At 36.0% G+C, this 12,576-nt stretch overlaps 2 protein-coding genes across 2 annotated transcripts in view; one reads left to right on the top strand and one right to left on the bottom strand.

The window, feature by feature from the left end:
• The window catches only part of LOC109849651 (pentatricopeptide repeat-containing protein At3g62470, mitochondrial-like), a 6,413-nt gene extending 1,050 nt beyond the window's left edge, over window positions 1–5,363 (top strand). Inside the window, 3 exon segments of the mRNA XM_020419511.1 lie at window position 1; window positions 3–700; window positions 5,268–5,363. The exon segment at window position 1 is cut by the window's left edge and continues 1,050 nt beyond it. Coding sequence (XP_020275100.1) covers window position 1; window positions 3–651 — 650 coding nt within the window. The 3' untranslated portion in view covers window positions 652–700; window positions 5,268–5,363.
• LOC109846990 overlaps window positions 6,364–12,576 on the bottom strand; it is a 21,096-nt gene continuing 14,883 nt past the window's right edge. Inside the window, exons 4-10 of the mRNA XM_020416231.1 lie at window positions 8,459–8,635; window positions 8,251–8,322; window positions 7,591–7,655; window positions 7,133–7,271; window positions 6,959–7,039; window positions 6,737–6,841; window positions 6,364–6,638 (exon numbers count right to left, since the gene is read on the bottom strand). Of these exons, the coding sequence (XP_020271820.1) occupies window positions 6,564–6,638; window positions 6,737–6,841; window positions 6,959–7,039; window positions 7,133–7,271; window positions 7,591–7,655; window positions 8,251–8,322; window positions 8,459–8,635 (714 nt within the window). The 3' untranslated portion in view covers window positions 6,364–6,563. The remainder of the gene's footprint in view (window positions 6,639–6,736; window positions 6,842–6,958; window positions 7,040–7,132; window positions 7,272–7,590; window positions 7,656–8,250; window positions 8,323–8,458; window positions 8,636–12,576) is intronic.

Raw genomic sequence — 12,576 nt, 5'->3', positions numbered from 1 at the left:
TGTTTCGATGAAATGATCGGTTCTGGAGTATCTCCTGATGTTGCAACCTACACTTGTTTGCTTGTTGGATTTGGGAATTCGAGGCAGATGGATAAAGTCTCAGGCTTGCTTAAAGAAATGAGTGAGAAGGGTTACCCACCCGATGGAAGGACATACAATGTCATGATTAAGCTTATGACGAATCGAAACATGCCAGAAGATGCAGCAAGGATATATAAGAAGATGATCAAGAATGGATTTGAGCCAACAATTCACACTTACAATATGATGATGAAGTGTTACTTCCATTGCAATAATTATGAGATGGGTTGTGCTGTGTGGCAAGAGATGGGAAGAAAAGGGATTTGCCCTGATGTTAATTCTTACACGGTGTTTATTGGGGGACATATAAGGCACGGGAGGATCGATGAAGCTCACAAACATGTAGTTGAGATGATGAATAAAGGGATGAAGGCTCCGGAGATTGATTATAATAAATTTGCTTCAGATCTCTCAAAGTCAGGGAAACCTGATGTTTTACATGATCTAGCACTGAAAATAAAGTTTTCTGGGAAACTTGATGCTTGCAATGTTCTGAATGATTGGGCGGAGAGAATGAAGAACGGGTTCAGAAAGAGAGTTGTCAATCAAACTGGGGACCGACTGTTTTGAATCGGTTTTTTTTGTGTCATTGGCTTATGTCAATGCTGACCTTCGTCCGGTATGTCCTTACTGATTTTTGTCACATTTATGGTATTACTGGACTAACTCTAAGAATTAATTGAGTGGAATTTTGTATACTTCTTGTACATTCCTGATTGTATTACTTACCAGTGAGATGTCTATTACTGTGAAATGCTACTTTCTGATTTCCTTTGATGATGGACCGAGTGTTCCACCTAGTTACTCATATTATGTGGTCATCTTTGCTTTACTCGTTAATGGTACAGGTTTAGATGACCACCTAAAGTAGACCAATGCTTTAAACACCTGATGAAAGAGCATTGATACTCATCATATTTTTGGAAATAAAAACTGAGTGGGTTGGCTGTGGGTACTGGTGGGGGAGTTAGAATAGTTTGCAATAGTTGCATTCTTTTGCAAGTTTTTGCAAGATGAATGTGTGAATGTTAGGTGTAGAGGGTTGGGGTCTGAGGCATTGCTGAAATTATATGGGTCATTGTCATCTGAATGAATGTTGGAGATTTTTGTATGGAGATGTTGATTCTCTTTGGGGATTGATCACTCTTTTCTCAGGATGCTGTTCAAGAAAAGGTTGCGAACATCATGTAATCGGAGAAGAATCTTTATACATAGTTATATGCTTAATGCATTTTGAGAATGCCAAATATGTGAACTTGAAAGTTAACAGAAGTCATAGTTGTATTTAGCTTTGTGACATATGCCAAGTATGTTACTCTATGATATATAAGGAGAGGAAAAGCTTCTCTTTTAGTTACTTGGAACATTTTGGTGATATCATCTTTCTAATACACAATAAGTAGATATAATGCTGACATTTTCTGGGCCTTAAACCAGAGTATCTCTGATATATGTGATAATACGTAGTATCTCAAGCTGCAGTATGAATTAATTTTACTTAATGAGGTGAACAAGGTGTGGTTTATTTAGGAAGAGGTTATGAGGTAAGGGGTCATGTATCTTTTAAGATGTCAACCAGAGTATCTCTGATATATGTGATAATGCGTAGTATCTCAAGCTGCAGTATGAATTAATTTTACTTAATGAGGTGAAGAAGGTGTGGTTTATTTAGGAAGAGGTTATGATGTAAGGGGTCATGTATCTTTTAAGATGTCAAAACAATGATGCTTTGGAGATCTGACTAAAAATTTCCTGGTGGTTAAATCAAATTACATTACAGTTATACTGTTGACAGAGGTCTTTGCTTGTGCTCAGAGCAGTCGAAGGTCCTGATGCTTAAAATGTTTATAGTTTGCTTCTGTCACTAGGAGAAATGGTGGGAATCAGCCATTATTTTACTGAAAGAGAAAGGCAGTTAAAGAAAATCTTTATATGAATCTAGGATGAAATCTTATTTTGAATGCCTGTGCGTAGTGGTACGTTGCATTGATGATAGTAATGACTGAATGCATTTTGCACACAATATAATTCTCAGTCTTCTTTAATTATCACTTCATCACTTGTATTTCCTGTGCACGCTATGCGTGCATACACAATTCGAACTTGATGTTAGAAATGATGAGGAAGGTGCGTGATGGATGAGTAAGTGGGGGAGTTAAAGAGACTTCAATGGGGGTTAATAGGTGTAGTTAATAGTTATGGTGATCATAGGATGGATGGAGTTAAAATGGTAGTCTTTTGAAATTTTCAAGTTTACCATTTTCATGCTTTTTAAACTGTGTGTAAATTGTGATGACATTTCCTGAATTTGTTGAATTCCTGACTCACATAGGGGTCGAGCCAAAAAATGTTGACTAAAAGTGTGGCTTTTTCTTAAATAATAGTAATAGATTCTGTCACCCCTCCAGTTCTCCCACATATTTCGTCTATATTTTGTTGATTTATAGTCTTATGAGGCTGATGGAAAGTAGAACTTCAGTGAAATTTGTTATTTATTTTTAAAATATCTCAAATATAACGATGTATGAAAGTCAAGTTTTTACCTACTGAAAGTCATACTGTTCAATATGTACCTCTAACTCGTAGCATTCTTGACCCTTAATTGCTTTTTTTCCACTTTATGCCCCTGTTTGGGAGTTGTGAGGGAATAAATTTACCTAGAGAACCTCAGCAAGGTGTAAAGTACAGATCTACCTAGAGAACATCACGGTAATCCTGCTCATACTCATTCCTGGTTCATGGTCTGTTTCTTTTGCACTTCAAGGTTAGGCATGAAGTTTCGTCTGGTTCAACTTGATTTCATTCATTAGAGACCCTTAGTTACAACTCCCCGAAATACTATCTTTCCCCATATTATTGACATTCCTGATGAACTTTTTATTTTATTTTATTATTGTTCAGCCTCTATCAGTACATGTCTTCCAGTTCCCTACCTCCAAGCGTCTTTTGCTTTGCTGGTACCACGAGTTATGGTAGTTATCTGTTCATAGATCAACTTTGGCACATCCAAATTGTGATTTAAGAATCTGGACTTGTATATTTGTAGATCTTTTAGGTTGGCCACTTTTTTATTCCCATGTTATAGGTAAAATGTGCTTTAACGTCATTCAATGGTATGTCAATTTAAAAAGAATCGTGCATTTTTGGCATTGCTGCACCTCATGTATACTTTTATTGCATGTGGTAGGAATTTTAGATTTTTGTTACAAGTTATATGATGACCAAGTGAGCTGTTTTGTACTTATAAAGAGCCCATGTTTGCCTTGTTCTCCCTTGGATATCAGATGAAAGAAGAAATACGAACAAAGGAATAATTCAATAGACTCAAAAGTACAAAGGTGATGTTATGGATTAATAACTATCTGTGTGCCAAATTTATAGGCTATAGTTCTCTGGATGGATAGTATTCGTAGAGATGAAATAATATGGGGCTGTTGTTTGGTCCAGAGGTTTTAGAAGTGTCAAAATCAGTAGGCCAACAACATGTCAACTTCTGATATTCACCTAATGACCTTTGCTGAATGTCCCTCCCTCTCTCTCTCTCTCCCCTCTTTCTTTCTTCCTAAACATACAAGCTGCAATTCCTTTCTTTTGTGTGAATGTTGGTGCCACAATTTTAAGGTTCAGATTTTGCTCCAGGAAATATGTTCAGAGTTATGAATTGTATTTGTGTCCAAGATGAAACCTTTAGTTCTGCATCTGAGCTAGTAGAAAGGTATTATTAACACTCATTGAAGTAAGGTACTAGCCTTTTGGGTGTGTTTGGCAAGTTCTCAAAATGGGGGTTGGACATGGTCCCTTTTTGAGCAAATTTGTGTTTGGGTAAAACTGAGCCGAGATTGGCCCAGTTCTATTAAGGCCAAAATTGGCCCTTAAAACTGGTTTTGTTTTGGACCATCTTCCCCCAGTTTAAAATAAAATCAGTTTAATTGAAAACAGAACTATGGTCACTCTTGGCTCTATTTTAAGATGTGTTTGACAACTCCACAAAAACTTATTTTAAGTGATACAACATTAGTCCAAAATTTTGCTTTTAGTTTGGTAAAAATTGGGCCCAAATTGAACTATTTCTTTCTAGTATAATTTTTTTTTCTAAACTAGTTTTTTTGTGAACCAACCCTTACATGGTTCAACTTTGGTCTAGTTAAGAAAAAACTAGTCTAGTCTAGTTCAGTTTTGAAGTTCTTTGGCAACCTTGTAAAATTGGGGCATGACTGAACCTGGCCCAATTATAAGTGATTTCTTATTCGGTAAATGAGAGGGTAAGAGCTGGCCCAATTTTTCTATCCCAAAATTAACTGCTAAAACTAGTTTTCTTTTGGACAATGAGGGCTGGTCCAAAAGAAAACTGATTTAGCACAAAACTTGGCCAGGACTGGTCGTGGCCCAGTTTTGTGTAGTTTGTTTGTCAAACACACCCTTAATATGTTTGCCAAACACACACTTACAGTTAGTTGATGTATGTACTTCTGAGCAAGTTCTATGACTATATGATGTAGAGAAAGGCAGATCTTGTAGAACTTATTACGACTCTAGGCTAAAGGTAGTAGTGATATACAACTACTGTAGTTTTTGCCCTCTGTCTTTCATTAGTATAGTCCATCATCAGTGTTGATGTTTCGGAGCACTCCTGAATTTTGATATGTTATTTGTGGATTTGATGCATGGTAGTGGCAATTGTTGGTCATAGTATTGGTCCTAGGTCTTTGATGTAAATTGATATTCGCTTTGTTTAAAGTTTTCTATGGCTAAGTGATTGACCTGATGTCCCTGTTAGTAGTTTTTTGGCAAAAGGAGATTCAAAACTGCTAGTAGGTTTCCTTAGTTGGCTTCCCAGACTGAGAGTAGAAAGCTCCTTACACCCTATATAGAAAGTTTAAAACACTTTTCCCTGCGTAAGATATCTCAGTGGATTTGGATGCAAATTGTAATTCTAAGAAGACCAAATATAATATGTAAATTACTTCAACTATCTGCTTCTGATTTATTAATGCAAGTGAGTCCTCTGCTTTATTCATTGATTACTTTGTTTCTTGTTCTTAAGAGGGTTTCATCGGTAGTACATAAAACTGCATGATGAGTGAACTTAAAAATCTCAGAATTTGTACCATGTTCGGCACATCTAATTATTTTGTTTTGTACCGTGCCATGCTATTATTATGCTGATAAATCATTTACTTTCCCAGATAATGCTTGTTGTTGGTACGAGTATGAAGTTTATATGCCATAACCGCGGCCCAAATGAAGATAGTTAAATAGCTCAATGTTTAGTGCGATAATAAGCAAGCTTAAAATCACAACTTGTCTATGATTTTCAGTACAGTGTTCCTTTTATCTTGTAAGAAGCTTTTTATGTTTGTTAACTCCGATATCTCAGTAGTTTTGCTACCTTCAGGTCAGGTCCGTACGTGTAGAAACTATAAAATCCCTGTGCTATAATTGTCTAAAACAGATACTATTAAGGGAGTTCTCATGACATGGAGCTTTTATTGTTCGTGTATCTCTTCAATGATTCTAGCCCTATTACACTTTGCAGGAATTATTAGTCACTACAGTAAATATGTCAATATTCTCTTGAATCATTCATTTTGATGGTAAGATTCTGTTGGTTGTGATCTGGATGGGTTTGTCGGTATAGAACGGTGACAAGGCAATGGACCTCAGTGCCTAAGTGCCTAGCTTTTAAATTTATGATTTAACTGTACTCCTCTGCTAATGAAAAGAGTATCTCGAGCAAAGAAGTTGAGCGCACATGCGTCAACTTTTGAGGGACAATGAATAACACGAAATAAAAGTACATTGCAGGTCACGCCGGTCGCTTATGTTGCCTAGCCCTCCAACTCTATTGGTGGAGTCCCAGGTTTGGAAAATTCTCTCTTCATCGGTAATCCTTTGAACTTTTATGTTACCATTTTTTAATGAAATTTTTATGTTGAAATTTTAAGAACTTTATTATAACTTGGGGTTGTGCTAGTTATGAGTTAAAAGTTCATGGTTACTTAAATCTTACCCCCTCTTTGGTGCTACTGTCTTCCTCTTCATTTTTCTCCAGACCAATACTGTTTTTCTTCATTGAACTTTGAGAGCTAGGAAATCTTTTCAGTACAACTGCAGCCAGAAAAAAAGCCTAACTTTCTTCAATGAAATAAAGAGCAAGTCAAATATGTTGCTTGGCTTTTTTGTAAGCACTTGGAAGGTTCCTTTATTTGTAACTGTAGATTCCTGGGACTTCACCTTAAAGACAAAATATGATAGTTTGTTGATCAAACAAAAGCGAAGACAAGGCACAAAAGCATAAAATTAAACTCAAGGGGGGGCTGCATATCCTGCTCTCTCCCTTTTGTAACATGGCTTATCCTAATCCTTGGATAAGAAATATACACTGAAGAAAAAAATGAATTTAAAAAAAAAAAAAACAAACTTTTTGCTGTGAGTATAATGGACTAAGCCCTTCTTTACAGTATATAAACATTGGGCTGGTCTCATGAGTGAATCTGAATTACGTGTTGTTGCAGCTCCCCTTCTTCAACTCTTTGAATTGCTGAAGCATCTCTTCTCTGTTTCAAGGCAAAGACTGTTCAGCTCACGTTGACTACTAAAATAATACGCACATATGCGTGCCTATATACATACATACATGTAGACGAGAACTCACATGTGTACGGTATAGATGTTGTTGCTGCTTCTTTTGAATGGCTGCTATGATTCTCATTATGCAATAGAATGGCAAGAAGATTCCGCTTGCCCTTAGCAAAAGAACCTGCAGGTTGAATTCGTAAAAATTAAAACTTGTAATTTATACAGATTATATACACATAAAATGAATAATAGAACTTCAGTAAACTTTAATGACAATCTCCGTAATTAAGTAACTTACCGTGGCAGCCGCAAATGGATAATTGCCCTCTCCTGTTGCTAAGACAATAACGAGGTGTCTGGCAAGTATCAACACCATAAACTGTTGCACAGAATTGAAATTAGCTTAAAATGTGTCATTAAAAAAAAAGAAAAACTTTACATAATTTTGAAATTTTTATGCTAGCTGACTCACAATTAGAGCTATTGTTCTGAAGAGAGCTGCGCTTGGATGGGATGGAGGAGAGCACCCAGGGTAGTCATTGTCCGACTCCTCATCAATGAGCCCGGTGTTTTGAGACTCATAATTTAGCCTGGGGACCTCTAGACTTCCTCTGCAGGCGAAAACAAGACGCAACTTGAATATTTGTTTAATCTAATTATCATACGAAGCAAAAAAAATAAAATAAAAAATAATAATAAAATAAAATAAAATCATCTTGCTGACAATTTATCACAAGGGGTCCCACGTTAGTCTTTTCAAACTTATAAGGTAATGATTGAGGCTTTTACAGACAGAGCAGTCTGATGAATCCAGTTGGGGACCAAGGATTTCAAATTTTGAAGGGACGATGTTAGGAGCTAGAATAATAATAATAATAATGAAGGGCAATTGTTAAAGCTGACAACTTTGTTGTAAGCAAAAATAATTACCTGATGGTCACAGCAATATCGAGCAATGCTAGCTTGGGGGGAACAGTGTAACCTGGTTCAAATTTCTGCACAAATGAAAATAATTAAATGGTATTGGAGTAGAATTTACAAGAGATTGTTACTTTGTCGTCGTAGCTAAATGTGAAGTTCATTGGATGAAGAATACAAAAACTCCTAATTTTAAGTAGAATTGGAGAGAACCAAAAAGACCGTCACAGTTCAACTTAGGAGACCCTACAAGCATACCGCCGAAAGAGAAGTTTCAACAGAAAAAGAAAGTATTGGGGGAGATATCCAAGAAGTTAGATTGATAGGAACAATAACAGACACATAAAGAAATTAATGTGAACATCTACAAGCTCTCTCAGGAGAGAGAGAGAGAGAGAGAGAGAGAGAGAGAGAGAGAGAGAGAAGGGGGGGATAACATAATATTGAGACAGAGGAACATTGAATTGAGATAAGACCAGATATCACATATTACAGCCTTGTGATCCCTTGAAAATTTTATCCAATAAACTTCAAACATACTATATATCACTTAAATTCTTTAAAAAACTAGATATCACATATTACAAATAAAACCATCGCATGGAAAAAATCACAAAACCAAAATTCTCTAACTCACAAAATTAAGATAAGAAATTAATTTTGGGCTCTAACCTGAAGGCAAATCTCACAAACTGTGCTCCCTTTCTCATCGCACCACCTCTGTATGCATCTTCTATGAGCAAACTGCAATCGGAACAAGAAAAACAAAGAGAACCCAAATCAGATATACAAGCAAATAACATGCTTTGATAACAATTCTCATCAAAACAACAAAAAAGTTGGGTTTTTTTTTCTTCTTCTTGAAAATTACGATGGCTACCTTGAGAGTTCCAGAGCAAGCACAAGGGGATTCCATGCTTGTTGAGTTCTCATCCTCCTCTTCGTGGCAAATTTTACAGAGCAACGTAGAAGGAGAAGGCAAAGGATCAAACTTTTCTTCACCCACAACAACAACAACAAATTTCAANCAATTCCATCTCTCTCTCTCTCTCTCTCTCTCTATTTTATTTTTTACTTCTGTTTCGGTTCGATTCTATTTTTCCTCTCTCTCTGTCTCTCGCGTTCCCCTGTTTCTCTCTGAAGCTTCGGTTTAAATAAAGCAAATCAGAATTCGAGTGGTTCCTCTAAACTACCCACTTCAATTGAGTAAATGCCGGTTGTGTCCTTGGACCGGCTCAATTGAACAGTGCACACACGGTTTGCTTTCAAGGGTGGGGGGAAAAATAGAGATGGCACAGTTTAGGCGGCAGTTGGACTTGGTTTTGGGGGTTGACCTAATCCTAACTGATAACAGACATCTTTTATGAGTGGATTTTTATCAAACATAATTTAATTATTCCAATTGATAGAGACCTGTGATTTTGTTCCTTTTATATATATATACTTGCTCTTACTCGGGTTCAGGTTGAAAAAGCTCTTGTAATCTACTAGTAAGTTACGTACGTATATCAGACTATATATATTATTAGTTTTGTTTTATAGAAGCATATTGTTATGCAGTTAGATTTGTTGCACGCGCAAAACATACTAAAATCTATTATTCTGATTAGGTAAAAGGTGTGATTTCAACAAGAAGACCCCTATTTTTAATTTTGCAGGCTTAAATGTTTTCGGCTAATTTTACTTTGTTACCTTCGGTTCCAGAATTGTCATATTCGGTTCAAATTTTGTTAGCTTTAGCTTTAATTAATATATAGTATTGTATTATTTAGGTTTAAAACCCCTGAACGAACCCTTCGCCTCAATATCCCTCGTCTCTCACTAACGTACTCCCGTCATCTCCTGTGCCATGATGGCGGCGACAATGAGGCTAAAGAGAGGCGGAGCCGCAAACGGCGGGAAGGTGTGGGGCCTCTACCAATGTTAACTTTGCTTTTTGTCTTTTATTAATATATATGTTTAGTTCATAATATATATATATATATATATATATATCATTATATATATATATATTATAGTATATATATATATGAGAACTATGGGTAATGCTTGTACGAAGCACAAATTTTGTGGCTTGGTAGTCGATGTGTTGCACATCCCGCATCCACTCACTATCCATGTGAATTTGTTCCAACATTCTGAATGAATGGAGGGGGATTTGCGCTCACTACCATTGCACTAACTTTTTGTGCTTGGTAGCGCAAGCCATTACATCATATTTCTCAGTCTCTCTCTGCTCTCTCTATATAATATATATGATATATATATATATATATATATAGAGAGAGAAGAGAGAGAGAGAGAGAGAGAAATGAGTATGCTTGATAGTGAGGGTGGGCATATGCCTCTCCTACATCATTCAAATGATTTGCAATATCATTTATGTTCATGGGATTTTAATCATGGAAAATGATAGATAAATAAGAGATGAGAGAGAGAGAGAAGAGAGGAAGAGAGAGAGAGAGAGACCAGCACGGGGTGCCTTGAGTTTTTGAAAAATTCATTGAGAAACAGTGTGAAAGCATGATTGTATTTCTTTTTTTCTTTTTTTTGGTGAGGGGTGGGGGTGGGGGGTGGGGGGTAAAAATTTTTACCTTAAAAAATGTGATTGTAACCCGTTCACTAAGATTTGTTGCAAATAAGGGGAGCCGATCCCTCGTGGATTATGCTAGTGACAAATGTCCAAGGTAAGCTAAAGACCAAAGATATTAAGTCCAAAGTTTAAATATAGCAAGAGTTATTTAAATATACCAAGATTGTATGCATCTTATATTATAAAACACTTTCTTGTTTTACTTTGAAGTTCAATTGCAATCTTTAAGTTTCCATAATATTAATTTGGAATTTGTTTTTTAACTATATATAACAGCAATTTATTAATGGTCACGTCATTGTACTAGATATTATAATGCTAATTATGAATATTTCGTGGTTAGATAACAGTTAAAGGATGCATCTACCTCCACAATACCCAACACTTAGTTGAGCTACTTGAGTAGAGTTAGTTAAAATTTTGCCCACCTTGCTTTCGAGGGTGGCTTAGTTATTCAAGTATAAGTACTTAACACGGTAATAAATGAAGGGACTTAATTTGCTCATGGTTGGACTAATTATGAGTACTTACATGGGTAAGAAGGATTTGTTCATGGTTGGCGTGTAAGTTAACGCACAAGGGTTATGTCACAAAACAAAGCTCCTAGATGACAGGTGGCACATTTTGAGAGACTTGACACTTAGTCTTGTATATAATAATTCGTAAAATTTTAGATATAACATTTCTTTACTCCCCTTCAAATTCTTTACATACTACAATATCCTTAACTTCCTTCCATTTTATTTTGCACTGGTTGTTATAACACGTTACGTATCCTTTAAGCAATCACCAATTATAGCATTAAATATTATAAACTTCCCCTTAAATTCATTATAAACCTCTCCGGCTCCTTCCATTTTTATTTTCATTAAGGTAAGAATCATTGGCAAACTTGCATCAATGTAGGAAGAGTTTTGCTACATGAACCCAAAATATGGGACCTACAGAGGGGACATGTGAGGTACTCTCCTCCTATTGCATAATGATCTGACCATTATTAAGGCCAGCTCATTATGTAATAGAAGGGGGACACCTCACATGCCCCCCCTATTGGTCCCATATTTTAGATCCTTGGGGAATTTTTCAGGTAAGAATCATTGGCTCCTTTTTTTCTTCAATATTACTAAAACATTTTAAAAAAATGTTTTTTGTTTTAATAGATTTTTGGCGTAGGAAATATGAAGATCATATATATACTTACTACTGGGGATTCAGGTATTGAATGTACTAAAAGATGCCTCCTTTATAGAAAATTTCAATGGTTTTTCTTTGAACTTGTTCACTATTCTATTTGTTTTTTTAGGAAGAAAATGGGGCGAGGAGCTCTATTCATTCATTAACTATAGTATATACATAACATAGTTGTTAGACCCTAGAGGAGGGGTGATTAGGGTCTTATGCTAATCTAATCCGATTAAATGCCAATTAAAATTAATTATCAAGTTATCCTAGCAAGTATAAAATACAACAAGATACGTAAGCTAGGATAAGCAATATGAACAAATGAATATATCCTATCAATGAGATATTACAAATATATGAGCAAGGATATATGAACTAACACAAGGGTAAAATAAACAATCTACACAAGTGATAGGGTAATATGATGAGCAATACACAAAGGCGATATAAGATATGAAAATGAAAACAAGTGCGCCAATGCAATCACAAACAAAGGATATGTTTACGAGGTTCGGTCCCCACGACCTACGTCCCCGCTCCTCACCTCGAGGAGATCTCCACTATCACAACCGGGTTTTCTACGTTCACCCGAACAACGTTTACACCTCACAATACAATCATTATGCAATCACACCTCACACACTAAGTGTTGGTCCTAGCCCGTGTCCTCCTCCTCAAGTGCTCGGTTACAACCTCTCCCTAGGCACGTCAACCGACGCCACTCCTCTTGGATTCGACCCCGTCTCTCACCACACACTTCTCTCGGTGTACAAGTGTATTACAAGTGAATCCTCACAATAAGCACAATATAAATCAAATGATTTGTTCTCTAAACAAGGTGAGAACTCAATTAAGCACAACTCTAAGTCACAAACCCACAACCCTAAATTATACTATGAATGTAAATACAATAAGCTCAATAGGTTGTGTGTGAACAAAGAGATAATAAAATCAACTAAACTCAATATGAACACTAGCTTAATAAAAAGATAATCAAACAATATAAAATATGAAGCTAGATTGAGTTTAGAAAACTTCTCAATAGATCAAGAGTGGAAGGAGAAGAGTTGGATGCTCAAACACCAATAGATGATCTCCTCAAGCTCTTGTGGAAGTGATTCACAAAACCAAAACACTCAAATGCTTAAAAGCTTATAAACACACTTAAACCAAACATAAACCCTTGATTAAAACTTTCTTAAACTTGTTTTTAAAACTCTCTT

Source organism: Asparagus officinalis, chromosome 7 (genome assembly GCF_001876935.1).
Source record: "Asparagus officinalis chromosome 7, Aspof.V1, whole genome shotgun sequence".
NCBI classification, from domain to species: Eukaryota; Viridiplantae; Streptophyta; class Magnoliopsida; order Asparagales; family Asparagaceae; genus Asparagus; species Asparagus officinalis.
This window is presented reverse-complemented; position numbering and strand designations above follow the sequence as displayed.